The following is a 16,017-nucleotide window of genomic DNA, read 5'->3' on the forward strand; positions in this document are numbered from 1 at the left end:
GGTGTTACATTAAGGTTGTTCACCCAGCCAGGGGTGCGAGCTTGAGCTAATAAGCAGGGTACACCCAGGACAGGTGTCCAGGCCATCAAAGGGGTAACAAGGTGATACAGACAATTCACGCCCACATCCACAGCTACGGCCAATTTAGAATTACCAATTAATCTAACATTTAAATATTTTTAAGGTCAGTTGTGGCAGCAATTTATATTTATGCAGGCCATTAAGTTGCTCAGTAGCCTATAGAATCCCTCTCTGAAGGTGCAGGGGTTGGGCTATGGGTCTTCTTTGTGCATAAATCTTGGCAAACTGAAAGAGAAACTGTAAAAATGCTTGGGTAATTCAGGGCAGATGTCACCTCATGTTCTGATTCTGAATTAGAAGCTGAGTTATGGGGGGAGGAGAGAATCAGGAAAGGGAGGAGGGGGGAAAAACTTGAAGGTACCGCCTGCTAGATTCACAGCAGATCTCAGCAATTTATCGCATTGTCGCATCTAACCCTAAACTGTGTCTAACTGGCTCAGCCTGCAGGGTATTTACACTGATCCCACAGTGCTGAGTTCTCTCAGAGGGAGTTGCTTCGCTGCTGATGCTAGGAAGATAAATCCTTTATCTCCCATCTTGTCTTATCGCCATCTCTTCTCTCTCCCCTCTGCGCAACGGAGTCGACACCGGTGGCATATTGGACGCGCTGGATGGCTGCTGCACTTATCGAACCGGTGTGAATCTTTCTTTTTTCATCATCCTCATCTTCCTCTGAGACTGAAAACAAAACAACCGCAGTAAGAATGACAGACCAGGTGACCCAAGAGTCCTACCCCGTCCCAGACCCGACTGTTGTGGATCCCTGCCCGGCCGCGGTGCGGAACGGCCAGTGCGCCCCGGATGGCTTCACCAACCACAATCACCAGCAAGCCAAAACCCCCACGGAGCCTGAGTCATTCACCGTGGGCCAGGAGATGAAAATCACAGACACGGTGGAAGGAGAAGGTAACTTGGCATACCCATGTCAGGTTTGAGAATGTATTGTGAAAGTTATGGATGCTCATGTGCGTGCAGGGGGGGGGGGGGGGGGGGGGGGGGGGGGGGGGTCGCCCTGGAGAGATGGGATGGTTATTTTTACTCGTGAGGTATTTTTAGTCTGCTCCTCTTTGAATAATAAATGGCAGTCATTCATCAGCAGGATTCATAACAGACCAGATCAGAATTTAAAGCTTTAAAATTGCTTCAGCCCTTAGACCCATTCATTCATTCATTCATTTGCAGACATTGGCCTACATTGCCTGGGGGACAAAGTTGCCATTTTTTAAGACATGCAACTAGAGGCTGGTCGTTTACATGCATGTTTCACAAACCCTCCTGTGTTCCTTTGCATTTGCTTCATCACTTTTCAACTAATATTTTCAACTAATATATTCGAGTTCATTATTCAATATGCATAAAACATTCGAAACAAAACAATCCCCAATGAATTTAAAAACAGAGCCTTGCTCATACAATATAGGCAATAAGTTTGGGTTTATTAAATATAGTGAATGTTTATTAGATTTTTCAGCATGGTAATTAAACAGCTTTTCCATCAATAGCCTTGTAATGTGATCTAGCATGTCTAGAGCAATGATGAATAGCTGAAATTTAGTATTAATTGATTACTGATTATTTCTAAGAGCTGAAATCCACATTTGGGATCATATTGAATGATGAAACAAGAATGATTTTTGTAACTAGCTTGAGCATACATGTCAAATGGCAGATTTCTAATTTCTTAAGAAGAACATACATATAGAACTTCAGTTACCTTTGACACTGATTTTAAGGCAGTGTAGTGTGTTATTTAAACTTATTAATTTTATGTATAAAACTGGCCCAAAATCCCTCCTGAACAGCCCCTGTGAATGCCTTTGCCTCTGGCTATTTTAAGTTTCAGGCATTCTCATTAGGTTTAGAGAAAGTTCAAGGTTTTGGTTAGAAGACCCTTATTCTTAGTAACGTTAAAAGAAACAGTGACTTTCTATGTGAAATGGCAGTTTACTGTAGTAATCCCAACCATCAACCCTAACCCCCATCACTGCTGTATAATCACACCACTTAACTGACATCCCCTTGTTTGCAACTGCAGCCTTTAGAGGGCGCTGTTACAATTAAATACAACAATAGGCCTTAATATGATTCTTGCACAAATGATTTGTGAGGCCATAAATTTGTGTAGGATCCACTTGATATGTTTGCAATCAGTTGTGGTGCTTTGCTCATGATAACAAGCAAGGCAATATAAGTAAAAGTAATTACTTACAGCAATATTAAAAGCTGTAAGGAGGAAAAAAGAGGAAAGTTCATTTTAAAAGTCAAGCAACTGAAGGAAATGCTGGTTTAAGCACCACTGCTGTACATCATGCACACATATTTCTCACATTCACAGCCTCTCTTTCACCCTCCTCCCCCAATTCTCTTCACACCTCTCTGATTTACATAAACGTACCTCCTGATAATGCTCGGTGTATATATCGATCTTACTAAAGTATATACACAATACATGATACACATCTTGATGTCTGATGAGATAATAAGACACACAGCAGGGTTACATATGGTCAGGAGCAGGTTTTTTCACACTCCTCTCAGGAGTATCTCTCTTGTATTTCCTCATGCACATGTTGATACGGGAAGGGTGTAATCGGCGGTTTGAGATGCGTGCCTCGTGGTCATTATTTTTAGAAAAGAAAGGTGTGAAAGAGACAAGTGTCAGGAGAGAGACAGAAATAGAGAGAGAAGCATACAAACGCACACAAACTTGTGTGTGAGTCACGGAGAGACGTATGAGGAGATGTTGAGCACATGCCTTCTGTGTGATCCCCCCAGCTGGGGATCATGTGAGCAAAGTGATTTACCATGCTGTCCCACTTTCTTCCTCTCACATGCGCACGCACGCACGCACGCACGCACGCGCGCGCGCACACACACACACACACACACACACACACACACACACACACACACACACACACACACACACAAAAGCATGCATACACTCAAGCAGAAAGCCAGTTACTTAGCTTCAGTTCCCTTGAATTATATACTAAGGAACTGATAACTACTTAAACTTTAGTAAACAGTTATTTTACAGTTTTTCTTCAAAGTAACTATTAAAAACATCAATCTCAGTCTTATAACGGTCATCCAAACAGTGTGTTTACAGATACACTAAAGAGTATTTATTAACTATTCATGAAGTTATGCAACATTAGTTGCAGTTTTATAATGGCATTCATCAAATGCTCATAGATGGTTTAAAAACCAATTATTAACCAATTAGCAGACATTATTATATTATTATTATTATTATTATTATATTATTATTATAGTAAGACTATACAAAAATGTAATTAGCCATCTATAAAAGAATGTATTACAAAGTATTAATTAGTAACATTTTCCACTCCAAAATATACAGACTGGTCCCAGCTTTAACTTTCCAGTGGCTCTGTTATGCTGTGAGGGGTGGGGGTGGGGGTGGGGTTCTCATAACATGCTTTGGGTCAAGTTGTTTTTAAAGTGACAAGTCACTTCAAATCAGTACAAAGTTGTTCCTAATGATCATGTTTATCCCATATTGAAACATTTCTAAACTGGTGAGAGGGGGTCTACTGACCCTTTGTACTCCAGCATTAGGGCATGAGAGGCAACTGTATGACTGATATGATGTGCATCACTTGCTATGGCCTTCCAGTAATCAGATCTTTCCCTAACTAAAGACGTACTGCAGATTTTGAACTGAGATGTTAGACGGTGCTGTCCATGACCATTAACAAAACACCAAATAAAGAAATATCTTTTGGGATAATCAAGAATCAACGTGTAGCTGCTCTGGTGGGAAGTGATGTCCCAACACCTTCCTAAGACACTTTATGCTGGTGTGATTTCTGACCCATTTGTCATTTTGAAATTAGTAGGGAGTGAGAAGTTAGTTTAAAAATTCCACTCGCTGAGGCCTCAGTTAACTGTGCTTTGAGTGTTTTACTTAATGTGAGAACTAATTCATGTATCTGCTACCAATTAATATCCAGAGAAGATCACTCCTTGCACCTTGCTTGCAACATGTTAAGTTCATGTTGTAAGATAAGTTTCTTACAGTCAGAACAAATATCAACTAAAATAGGTCACATAACATGGCTCATTAATATTGTTTGAAATATTGCTAATGTTTGACTGGCACTTTGCTTGTCTGGCCTTTTACAAAAATATGATTGACCTTGCATGTTTGGTTTAAAGTCCTTTTTAAACATATTAAATGCTCCTAATATGTGACTGTGTCAATAGATTTGTGTCCTAATAATATCACACACAAATCCCAATTTGCCCCGACTGCAGCCTTCTAGATGATTTTTAGCTCCCTTTTAACACAGCCCATGTGACTCTTCTAATTTTCTTTGAATTTTTTGGCATTTAAAAAAGAAAAGAAAATCTGTTGCCGCTAGAACAAGTCATGGGGTAAGTGTTTTTTTTTTTTTTCATGCGTCACAATGTTACCAAAAAAAGGTTGAGTTTTGATATTTTCCCATTCATGTCAACAATTTTATATATTTTTTTTTATGAAACCAACACAAGCACGACACCGAAACAGTAAACTATTATTGTGAGAGCTATAAAAATTAATACATCAAGTTAAAGTCTCCATAAACTTTTATTCTCAGTAACTTCCAAACATGGGGGCTTTTTTTCTCTCTTAGTAAAAGACACTTGTGCTACACTGTATCTTTTTACAGGCATAGTTTTACATTTTTGTTTAGGGTACAAACTGCTTTCATATAGTTTGGGCCAAGATTAAAACTAAACCAAAGCAAGCAGTGCTTTATTTGGAACAGTTGGTCACTTTCGGTGGGAGGAATCTGGTGAGGGATTATATCTGAGTTGCAGCACCAACTCCCACTGGATGGTCTGTCTGAACTGTCTCCTTCTGTCTGCACGCATGCCAGACTAACAGTCTGATGTAGCAATAAGAAGGGCTGCGTGCAGGGTGAGCTGGCCACTCACAGTGCAAAAGTGGTGCAATTAAAAAAGGGAAGGGAAATAATGATAATGAACTTTATTACTGTTGGGGTGTAGTGGTGCAAAAGTAACTAAACCAAAGGTTGTGAAATGTGGCTGTAACAAAGACTGCTGAGCAACAAGCTTCTCTGCAGGAATAAAGATACTCTGAAAACATGAGGCTCTTGTGGAAACTGTGGGGAAATTTGACAGTTCTTTAGAAGTACTCAGGGCATGTGTGAAATGTATTCTGTGATTCTGAAGGAATATATGAAATCTGATAAAAGAAGCGCACTGCTGTGATCGGCTTGGTCTTTAATTTCTTTGCTTTCTTTAAATTCTTAAACAGCCTGTATTACAAATTGATGTGTAGAGTTTGAAAGATGTTGATGACAGTGAAAGTCTTAAAAACTCCCTACTGGTTGTATTCTGTTCAATTTGTGATTTTGCATTTTTTGTTTGTTTTTTTTTTAGCTTTGCTGTTTCAATGTTCACCATTCTTTTAAAAATGATTTTTCTCTTTGAGTCCCAACATAGCTCTCCTTTTACTCTCAAAAGTATCTGATTTGGCACCAATGAAAAGAAGTTCAGCCATCAGGTGTGTCTTTTTAGTAGCATTGTAGAACCCCATTTACTTTAAGAAACAATCTTGTGACTTATCAGCTTTTTATCAGCAGTTTTTCCTCCTTTGTGACGCAGATATGTTCAGACTTTCAGTCCAGAGCTGTGTTGCCATTTTAGGGGAGTTTTGAGCACGTAACCACTGTAACCTTTCGATTGGAGTTTAACAGAAGAACGGTTTGTTTATTTGAAAAATAGAGCGGGTGTGGAAGAGGTGGGTCACCATGTCCAAACCATTTAAAACTGATTTTTAATAACTCATGACTTGAGCATAGCACAGTGTCCCAGTGTAAAAAGAAATGATAGAGAGCATTCAGTAGCAACTGTAAATATAAATAAATGGTTTCAGTCCCAGTTTTAGTTACAAATTTAACTGTAAAATCTTCTTCTTATACCTTAAGACTCACTCATTTTTAATTTTTCATTATGCATAAATGAACAATAAACGAAGATTTTAAAATAAATCTCAAATGATGATCTGAAATTGTATTCCAAACCTGTGCTTCAGTGAGTTCAGAGGTTAACAGAGTCTTGTTTTCCCCTTTATTAGTTCCCATTCTCAACTTGTTTTTTGTGACAACTGTGACAGTCCCCAGGCCACATTTCAAGAAAAAAAAAAGAAGAAAAAATACAACAGAGATACAATCTCTCTTGGATGTAAAAGTTCAGGCTTATAAATAATGCATGACTCTGCAGAGCCATCCTCACATTTCATGACAATGAAATCGCTTTAGGCATTTCAGAATCTGGGCTGTTTAGTCTGTGACTTCAGGCGAAGAAGTCTCACACCACAGCAGGGCTGAAATGCATGTGAATGCCTAGACAAAGAGTTATTCATTTTTTAAAACCACATCTCTCTAGTCTGTGGGCTAGTTGGTAAATCAACCCCAAAAGAACTATGAAATATGATAATTTGATTTATTTAAAAAATGCTCGACTTATTTACCGTAACATCATTTTCATCTGCTTATCAAATTCAGAGTCAGGCTGGAAATGATCCTAGTTTTATAGGTGAGAGGTGGGGGGTACAGCCTGGACCGGATGCAAGTGTATCACAGGGCTAACAGAGACAGACAGACAATCATTCAGACCTACAGCCAGTTTAGAATCATTTAACCTAGCATGCATGTCTTTGGACTGGTCTGTGGGAGGAAGCTGGAGAGAACCAGAACATGCAAACTGCACACATAAAGGCCCCATGATGGATTTGAGTCCAGGACCTTCTTGCTGTGAGGTGACAGTGCTAACCACTGCACCACTGTGCCCAAAACTGAATATGAGACGCTGTTCCTGTGTGATGATTGATCCATGATCTACAGTATACTATGGATTGGGTTTCCAGGCATGACACAATATAATGTGCATGTAAATCCATTGATCTATTGGAAGGTGATAAAACAAGAAGATGGTTGTAGATGCTCAAAATTGCAATAAATAACTGCTGGGCCACCTGGAGCTGATTCATTATAACTGGTGTTGCACTAAAACTCGCTACTTGCACAAAATGTTGAAGTGAAATTTTTGTGTCTTCAACAAGATTTTATCTTAACATTTATTCTCTGTGTGACTCGAAGACACATGATTGCCTTTAACCTTTTTTTTTTTTTTCAGGGGACCAAATTAATTACTCGAGGTTAAAGAGGATTGAACTCCTTTTTAAGTTTATTAATAACTCTAATTGCCACCTACTTTACCTTTGATCACACAATAAAGCGTTTCATTAAACAAACCTTACAAAACACAGAAAGAATTGTCCTTGTAATAGAGTTTACTCCTCTGACTGCAGGTCTCCTGGAGAGCAGCATGCGCCTGAAGCCCCATGAAGCACAGAGCTACAGGAAGAAGGCTCTGTGGGTGTCTTGGATCTCCATCGTCGTCACTCTTATACTGGCTGTGGCAGCTTTCAGTAAGACCTTGCTATTTTCTTGATATATTTAGCAATGAATTGACTGTATAGCTGTTTATTTCTCACCTCCCTGTCATAATGTTGTTCTAGTAAGTTTAACAAAACTCTCATAAGGAGTTGGAAAAGAGGCAAGATTAAATTACATAGTTTTTCAAGGGTAAAAAGCTAATTTTTTTTTGACATTTTTGTGTTATTTCATGAGGAAGGTTACTACTTTGGATTTAACAAACCAAAGTAGGAACAAATGAAAGATGGTATATAGCTGCAGGACAAAAATCCTGTAAATCATGTAAAGAGAAATGATTTGACTAATATACCATGCCGTAAAAAACATGCTGATGAATAAGCATAGTTAATGTGCTTAAACAATATCTATGTAGAATGCTTTCCCAGTTATGAAAGTGAAGAAAATTCATGCCAAGCACATGTAATCTGTTACTAATTTAACTAAATTAACACGAGGAGATCACACACATTTTTTTCACCATGTTCCTGTTGCCCATGTTAATATGATAAAAGTGAGCTTTTGGGGAAAGCAAATGACTGAATGTCAGCAGCTGATTTCAGAAGCTGAACCTGGTTTTTTCCAGCAGTTTCATTCTTTTTTATTGTGAAAATCTGATTTAGTGCTGTGTGCTTTGTTCAACAGTCACGACTAATTCCTCAGATGTTCTCTGTCAGCTGTTGTGTTGGAGAAATTCAAAAATATTTTAGCAATATATAACACTGCACTCAGAGTGAAACAATGAAGGAGCACTGAAGGCATTACTGGTCCAAAGAAAAATACAGGAAATGCTGTAAAATTGTGTTTTTGTTTTTTTAACTTTCATCCAAAGGCTTTGATCACATTTCAGCAATGACAATCCTTAGCCTCATATAAACTCTATAATGTGCTGGCATGGGACTGTCAATAACAGTGATGTACAGTACTGTGCAAAAGTCTTACACCACACCTCATTTCTTCATATTTTGCTCAGAAAGTTTTGCAGTGATTCTGTTGTATGGTAAAAACAGAGTTTGTACACTTCTAATGAGCTTGAAAATCAATATTGGGTGTTGCCGCCTGTGTTCTTTAACACAGCCTGAACTCTCTTCGGCAGCTTTCTTGTAATTTCTTTAAGCAGTCTTCAGAAATACTTCTCCAGGCTTCTTGAAGGACATTTAAAGCTCTTCTTTGGATATTTCTGCCTTTTGTTCTGTTCTCTGTCAAGATGATCCCACACTGCTTCAGTAAAACTGAGCTCCTGGCTCTGGGGAGGCCAGTCCATGGCTGATACTGTTCCACTGGATGTTTTTCTATTCAGACATGCTTTGAATGCATTGACAGACTACTTGGGATTATTGCCATGCTGAAAAAAACAATGCTGTTGCCAATCTGGTGCTTTCCATCAATTTTGACAAGATCCCCATCATCACTGGCTGATTCATCACTCCATTGGACCTGCTGCCACTGGGTTTCAGTGAGGTTCTTGAGTAATTTGACATACTACAGCCTTTTCTCCCCGTTTTCCTTCAATAGGAATGGCTTCTGGACAGCTGCCTTTCCACTCAGAACATTTCTGATGTGGCTTTAGTGAACAGCAGACTGAACACTGTATCGAGATATACCAAGTTTTCATCTAATAGCTCTTAGGGAATCACCCAGTTGATGCAAAAATAAATTTTATGTCTGTCAAACTGTGTTATCTTTGGCATTTTTCATAGATTCAGCTAAAGAAATGGGAATAAATTATGTGTTTCTGCAACAGGCTGCTAGTAACAAAGTGCCTAAAGATTTAAAATAGGTTCTGTTGTTGCGTCTGTTATGTGTCGACACAACACTTATTCATCCCTTGGGTTAGGAGCCTATTTTATGCTTGAGTGATTCATAGGTCCTAACCTCACTAGTGGGGTTAGGGTAATTGGTGATTCTAAATTGCCCGTAGGTATGAATGTGTGTGTGTGAATGGCTGTCTGTCTCTCTGTGTTAGCCCTGCGACAGGCTGGTGACCTGTACAGGGTGTACCCTGCCTCTGACCCTATGGCAGCTGGGATAGCCCTCCATTGACCCTGAAAAGGGTAAGCGGAAGAGAATAGATGGATGGTCCATAGGTCAGTGTTAAGTGGCTTAACAAACAAACAAACAAACAAATATTCCTCTGAAAATGGTCAGGTACAAAGACTGGACTGAAAATGAGTGAAAAAGCAGCCGATGTCCAAAGAACTATTGCCCGAGAGCTAGGGCTGGGCAATATATCGAGTTTTTTAGAAATATCGATATAGTTTCATACTCGATATAAGATGAGACAATATTGTTTATATCGATATAGTCTATGTCACGTTAGAATCATACTTGTGGATCCACCAGTTCACCTTTCTCTTCTCCCAGTTTCTCTGCACAGCTTCACACTGCCCCGCCTCAATCCCTCACTGCTTCACCCGTAAATCATGCAGGAAGCGACAGCATGGCAGTGCTGCCAACTTAGCAACTTTGTTGCTAGATTTAACGGCTTTTCAAACAACAACTTTTTTTCCCTTTTTTTTTCCAAAAAGCGACTTTAGCGATTTTTTCCGGTGACGTCGGCGACTTTTGGAGTTTTGGAAACCTGAAATCCTCCGCTGTTGCCGTGCTCTGTGTACATACAGCCTTCGTACTTCGCACTACCCTTTGGCATCGCCAAGAGTACCTGCCTGCAGACAAGAGGGCTCGAGATGCAGCCGAGGGATACGTAGACGCTGCATTGAGGGGGTGGGCCCATTGCTGTGATACGTCAGCGCATATGTCTATGGATTTACTGAGCTGGCTAGACTCCTGCTGACTGAAGGATGGAATTTTGTTCATTCAGTACATGTTACATGTTTTATTCGTACCGAGTACTAGATGTACAGGAGTACACACAGGAGGAAGCACTTTGTTGAAGTCTACTTCACTGCAGACTGGCTTTTTAAAGAATAAGTCAGCCATTTGCTATTTTTGGTCTGTATCTTTTCTGTTTACATTTTAATAGCACAGCTGCGAGTCTTTTGTTACAGAGGAAAAAAGTATTCATTTATTTGAGGAGCATTATTATTTAAATATGCTAATAGTTTATTTTTGAGCAATTTCTCATGTACATCTACAGTTGAATGTTAATAAAAATGCCTGTGTGACATTTGGGACATGTAGCTTTGACTCAGAAGTGCCTTTTTGTTCATACTTTTTGGGAAGAAAAATATTGAGATATATATTGTATATCGCCATTCAGCTAAAAAATATTGAGATATTCTTTTTAGGTCATATCGCCCCGCCCTACTGAGAGCACTCTAAGAAAATAAAAGAAAGTCTGGGTCTGACCTTTTTTTGTTTATTTTATACTTTTATGACTGAAAAATTAAACATAGACTGTTAAACTATTCCTTTAATCCTTTAATGTAAATGGTTCACAACTGGACTGCAGAGCTTAGGTCTGTGTCTGTTGCACTAGGTATACACAGCCTAAAACAAATTTGTCAGCATCAAATTATATAATAACCATTTTACCAATGTATAGTCTGATATCTGTAACAATTATTTTACTACCTTGATGCCTCTTTATTGTTTAATAAACCAATACTTGGCAGTTAAATCTCAGGTAATCTAATATGAACAAAAATGGTTTTCCTTTTGGAGGGTCTTCACATCGCGTGCTTCCTAAGAGATTCACAGCAGTTTCAACACTTTCTTGTCTGATGATTTACAGGATGTCTGACAGCACTGTGTGGAGTCAGAAAGGGGTTGTTTGCTTTGTCATCTTGCTAACTTTCAGTCATGATATATCTCAGTCTTTTCAAATCTTTGGTCCTTTGAAGCACAAGCTTATTTTTCAAGCAGTGCAAGCTGCTTGGACTCAAGCTTAGAACCTACCAAAGATGTGGTTTGCAGCAGGGATGAGAATTAGCACCTCCAATTTTGAAGAGGGTTGCTTGTCCACTCCAGTTTGGGGTGAGCTGCTGCCTCAGGTGAATAAGGTAAAGTATTTTGGACTCTTGTTGATGAGTGGAGGAAGAACTAAGTGGGTAATTGACAGGTGGACCAGTGCAGCATCTGCAGTGATTAGTTGTGGTGAAAGCAGAGCTAAGCCCAAAAGGCAAAGCTGTTGATTTACTGGTGGAGCTGGATTTCTATCCTTGGCTATGGATAATGATCCCTAGCAAAAATAAGTCTCCTCTGAAGTGTTTTTGCGCTCACTTTAGAGACAGCAACAGGGAGGAGACCTCAGGACACACTCAGAAGACACTGGATCAGCAAGGGAACACCTCAGTATGACCCCCAAAAAGCTGAAGGAGGTGGCAGTGGTGAGGGATTTCTGCTTAGGGTCCTACCACAGTGGTGCATAGGTGCTACACAGAACTTTGCAGTCCCATGTCTACTTGTTAAAGTTGTCTTTTGCGATTTGTTAGCTGTCTTTTGTGTAACATCCAGTAATATAGGATACTTTTGTTCTTGTTTGTGCTGTTGTTAGTCCAAATCAACCAAATCTAATTTTTCCACACAAAAAATGCATCAGTTAGATAATCCCTCAAAACTGCCATCTATATGTAAAAGGACATTATAATACTGGTTCAAATATCAACGCATGACTAAAACAAACACATTTTTAATTAGGAAATTAAGAGTCCAGATATGAGTAGCACTTCTTTGGCCCCACAGGAATAAGAAACATTTAAAAATAATTACAACCTCTATGTTAACTTTTGTGTTAAAAATAGACCAAGATGTGAAAAGAGAAATATTATGATGAGAGTGTTGGCATGAATTGATACAGCTCATAATGGATGAATGTGTGGGGATTTTTCAGTCTCCACGAGTAAAGCTAGTGCAAGGATGAATGAAAAGAGGGAAGCAAAATGTAGAATGTTTTTGTGTGTATTTGTGTGTGTGTACTTTGTTTGACTGTCAGCACACAGAGAACAGAGACTTCAGCAGAAGAAGAACAGGATGACCCACTAAAATATGAATTTCTAAACTGTGAGAGAGACAAAAAAAAAAAAATGCAGGAACAAGAGAGCGGAAGGTGGGCTACAGGGATGCAGATAAGCTTCCTTCCACAATTCCTAACTGCAGCACTTGGTCAGCAAATTAAAATATGAATGCATTGCTTCCTCCCTCTCCTGCCACATGCAGTACAGGAACGACAGGCAGAGGAGCTGTATGTTTGAAAAGTAGACTGGGAGAAGCTAGAGTGAAAGACAGATGGATCTGGAGGAATGAAGCTCTGAAAGGTACGATGGCACCTGGGAATGAGGCAGGACAGGGCACGATGAGTCCTGGCAGGCAGCGTCGGGGATTTAGTGGTTGCGATGGCTCCACTTTAAAGAACACCGGCATGCTGTTTCCTCCTCCTTGTGCCCTAGTTTCTCTTTCTCTTTCAGGCCCACCATCTTCCATTTTTTTTTTCTCCATCATGTCAATTTCTTATTTCTTTCTACTCTGCTTTGTTTACCTCTTCTTCATGGGTTTTCTCAGTATATATCTCCCTCTTTCTCCTTCTTTTCTCTCTCCTTGTATAAATGCTTTGCTGGCAAAGGATGGTTTGATTCTATAAAAACATCTAGTGTCATAGATATAGCTTTTATGAGTTTTCCTCAAGAGTATATGTTGTAATAAAAAAATGGATAAAAGTAAGTCCCATTTGTCCACTATTTTATCCCGTTCTTGCCTTTTACCTTTTGCCCTTCTATTTTTCCTTTTCCTCTTCTTCTCTGTCTCCCTTTCTTCTCTCACACTCTCCATGGAAATATTGAAGCATCCTCTATCCTTTTGTGACCTTTAGCAGTATTTTAACATTTAGAAGGGATAAGGGTTCATTGCAATCCTCTTCTGCTCACTTTCAATTGTATTGACTCTTGAATGTCTCGGTCATGATTGGCTGCTCTGTGTGAGCTTTACAACCTCTCCTGAGAAGCTGCCTTTTGTGGTTAGCTATTCACCTGTGAAAGTGGTACAAGTCTTTGAGGCTTTATCAGACATATCAGACTCAGAGAGAGAGAGCACGGACCACACTCGATGAGAAAGGAGCAAGAACATCGATGTGCTTTAAGCTGTCCAGCAGAGTGTAAATGGGTAATTAGATGAACTTTGTGACTGAAAAACACAGAAAAACCACCAGATGATATTTACATTTCCCTTATGTCTGACATCAAGCTGTCAGACAGACAGACGGAAATATTTATTTATTTATTTTTAGTGCAGTAAAAATAAAGTCCAAAGTATAGGCTTTTGTTTTGATTTATGGGCATTCATTCTCTTTCTCTTGACCATACTTTCTTCAAAGATAGAATGCATTTGGGGTTCAACTTGAAAGAAAGGCTGATGTGAAATGTAAAAGTGAGGTCAGAGGTCAACATGACATGATATTTGGATGCAAACTACAATGTAATATTTAGAATTCCCATATACCAGTATAATTTCCTAAATGTTACCAATTCAAGCAAAGGCAGAATAATTTGAAGCATAGTTTTAAACATAAAAGACATTTTATAAAAGTCTGACCTTATTTGATCTTGATGAAAAGGTCAGAGGTCTGCATATATATTTCCATATATGCCTTTAAGTTGTCAATACAAATAATGACACTAAGAAACACAGTTTTTTTTTATGTTACCTGATATTTTAAATACTTTCTTTAAGTTGAAAATACACTTGTAGGAATCATGGTTTTTATGTTTTTAAGGCTTTTTGTCAATTTTCAACCAATAAATAATGAAGTTGATCTTGAAGACCTTGGTTAACGTAAGCCAGGTTTTAATGGATTGTTAACATGACCTCACTCTACACTCCTACAAATTGTAATCAGAATTCATACAAAATGTTTCGAGCTCTTGTATTTACAGATTGAATGACACACATACAAACACTACCAAAAACATGAAGTCCTTGGTGGAGGTAAAATCCCGCAGCAGATCCTACCGTCCTCCTTCAGGATGGTTAGATGGGGTGGAACCAGCACCTTGATAACCTAGAACATGAAAAAGAAAACTTTCGAACACAATTTTGTAAAATGCTGTATTGATATCAAGTCATTTCCATTCAGATGAGGGCAAGAACTGCAGTCTTACATATAAAAGGCACAAAGACACAAAGAAAAAAAGATTGCTGTATTAATTGAACTTCAAATTTGGATTTTTAACACAAACTCACTGCACACTAAAGCATCTGCACTGTGGGTATCTGCTGGCCTTATACCATACTCTAAGTATTCTTGCCCAAGGTGTGTAAGTAAAAATTGTGTTTTTATTTTTTAATTTTCATCCAAAGGCTTTTTTTTATTAGAGGATTTCTGCCGTATGATATATTTTTATTGTGCTTGCTAAGCAGCCCGATGTAAATCTGTTCCTCACTCAGAGTAAGGGACTGACTGCACACCAACAGGAATGTTATCAGAGCACCTCTAGGACATCTCAGAGTAGGCTATAGGCCTCCACACTAATAGGCAGCCACGGGATCAATCAGTGTTGCTGCCAACAGCCATTTAATTTCTGAGCAAGAAGATTGTGGTAGAAATGAGTAAAAGAGGGTTAAAGCAGGAGGATAGCTAGGGGAATAAAGCTGAGATTGAAAGGAAGCCAGAGTAAGGTTTAGAAAGATGGAAGAAGAAAGAGGGACATGTGATGGTGCAGTAGTTACAGGATGTAAAGATGTAAAGAGGACATAAAAGAGGAAGAATGTTATTAAAAGACTGTGAAATTACAAATATAGAAGAGTAAGAGTAAGACAGCAGGGGAAAGAAAGAAATAGATTTGGCTTCAGTCGTCTTCTCCTCTCTTCCTCTGTGTTTCTTGTTTACTTTTTCATTCTTTCCATTCCTGCAGTAGGGGCGTAATTACTGTGATTTAACCCAGATACATAAAGCAAAAGCCCAACATAGTTATAAATAAACCAGCACTTTATGGATATCTCTGTATGCCACAACTGTGTAGCTGTAGACAGAAGTAGCTGAATCACAGCATGAAGAACTGAGGCACAACTTTTGCACAGAAATGTAATGTTTGACATGTGCTGAAGGTACGATGGCACCTTTGTTTGACCTGCCAGACTGCTGTCACTGATTAAACTCTGTTCATCTCTTCAGCAACTCATTCAGTGCTACACTACTGAATAATACCAGACTGGTTACAGATATCACAAACACTTTCTGATCTTTAAGTTGTTAGAACATGAACAATGCAGAGAACAGTCAAGATTTACAGTATGTGTGTTTTCTTTTTTGTATTAAAATGACTTAGATGAGTACCTTGTTGAAGATTTCTACCTTAGTTGATGACATTTTTAGCATTTCAGCCCAGGATATTGTTTAAAAAACATATCATCAGTATTTGGCTACTTATTTGCATATATTGAGACCATTTCTGAAGGGCCATATGCATCTCTCAGGTCCTGTGTGAGATCTTTGCTGGATTTTTTTCCTCCTTCTTAAAAACATCACTTTCAGATGCTGTTCATCTGTTCCTTTTGTCCTCCACTTGTGCCG

At 38.9% G+C, this 16,017-nt stretch overlaps 1 protein-coding gene across 2 annotated transcripts in view; it reads left to right on the plus strand.

The window, feature by feature from the left end:
* Nucleotides 1-448: 448 nt before the first annotated feature.
* The window catches only part of tmem163a (transmembrane protein 163a), a 71,562-nt gene continuing 55,993 nt past the window's right edge, over nt 449-16,017 (plus strand). For both annotated transcript variants that reach the window (XM_030758664.1, XM_030758665.1), the window contains exons 1-2: nt 449-987; nt 7,430-7,549. In XM_030758664.1, coding sequence (XP_030614524.1) covers nt 786-987; nt 7,430-7,549 — 322 coding nt within the window. In that variant the 5' untranslated portion in view covers nt 449-785. The remainder of the gene's footprint in view (nt 988-7,429; nt 7,550-16,017) is intronic.

This window comes from Archocentrus centrarchus, chromosome 21, assembly GCF_007364275.1.
Source record: "Archocentrus centrarchus isolate MPI-CPG fArcCen1 chromosome 21, fArcCen1, whole genome shotgun sequence".
Classification (NCBI taxonomy): Eukaryota; Metazoa; Chordata; class Actinopteri; order Cichliformes; family Cichlidae; genus Archocentrus; species Archocentrus centrarchus.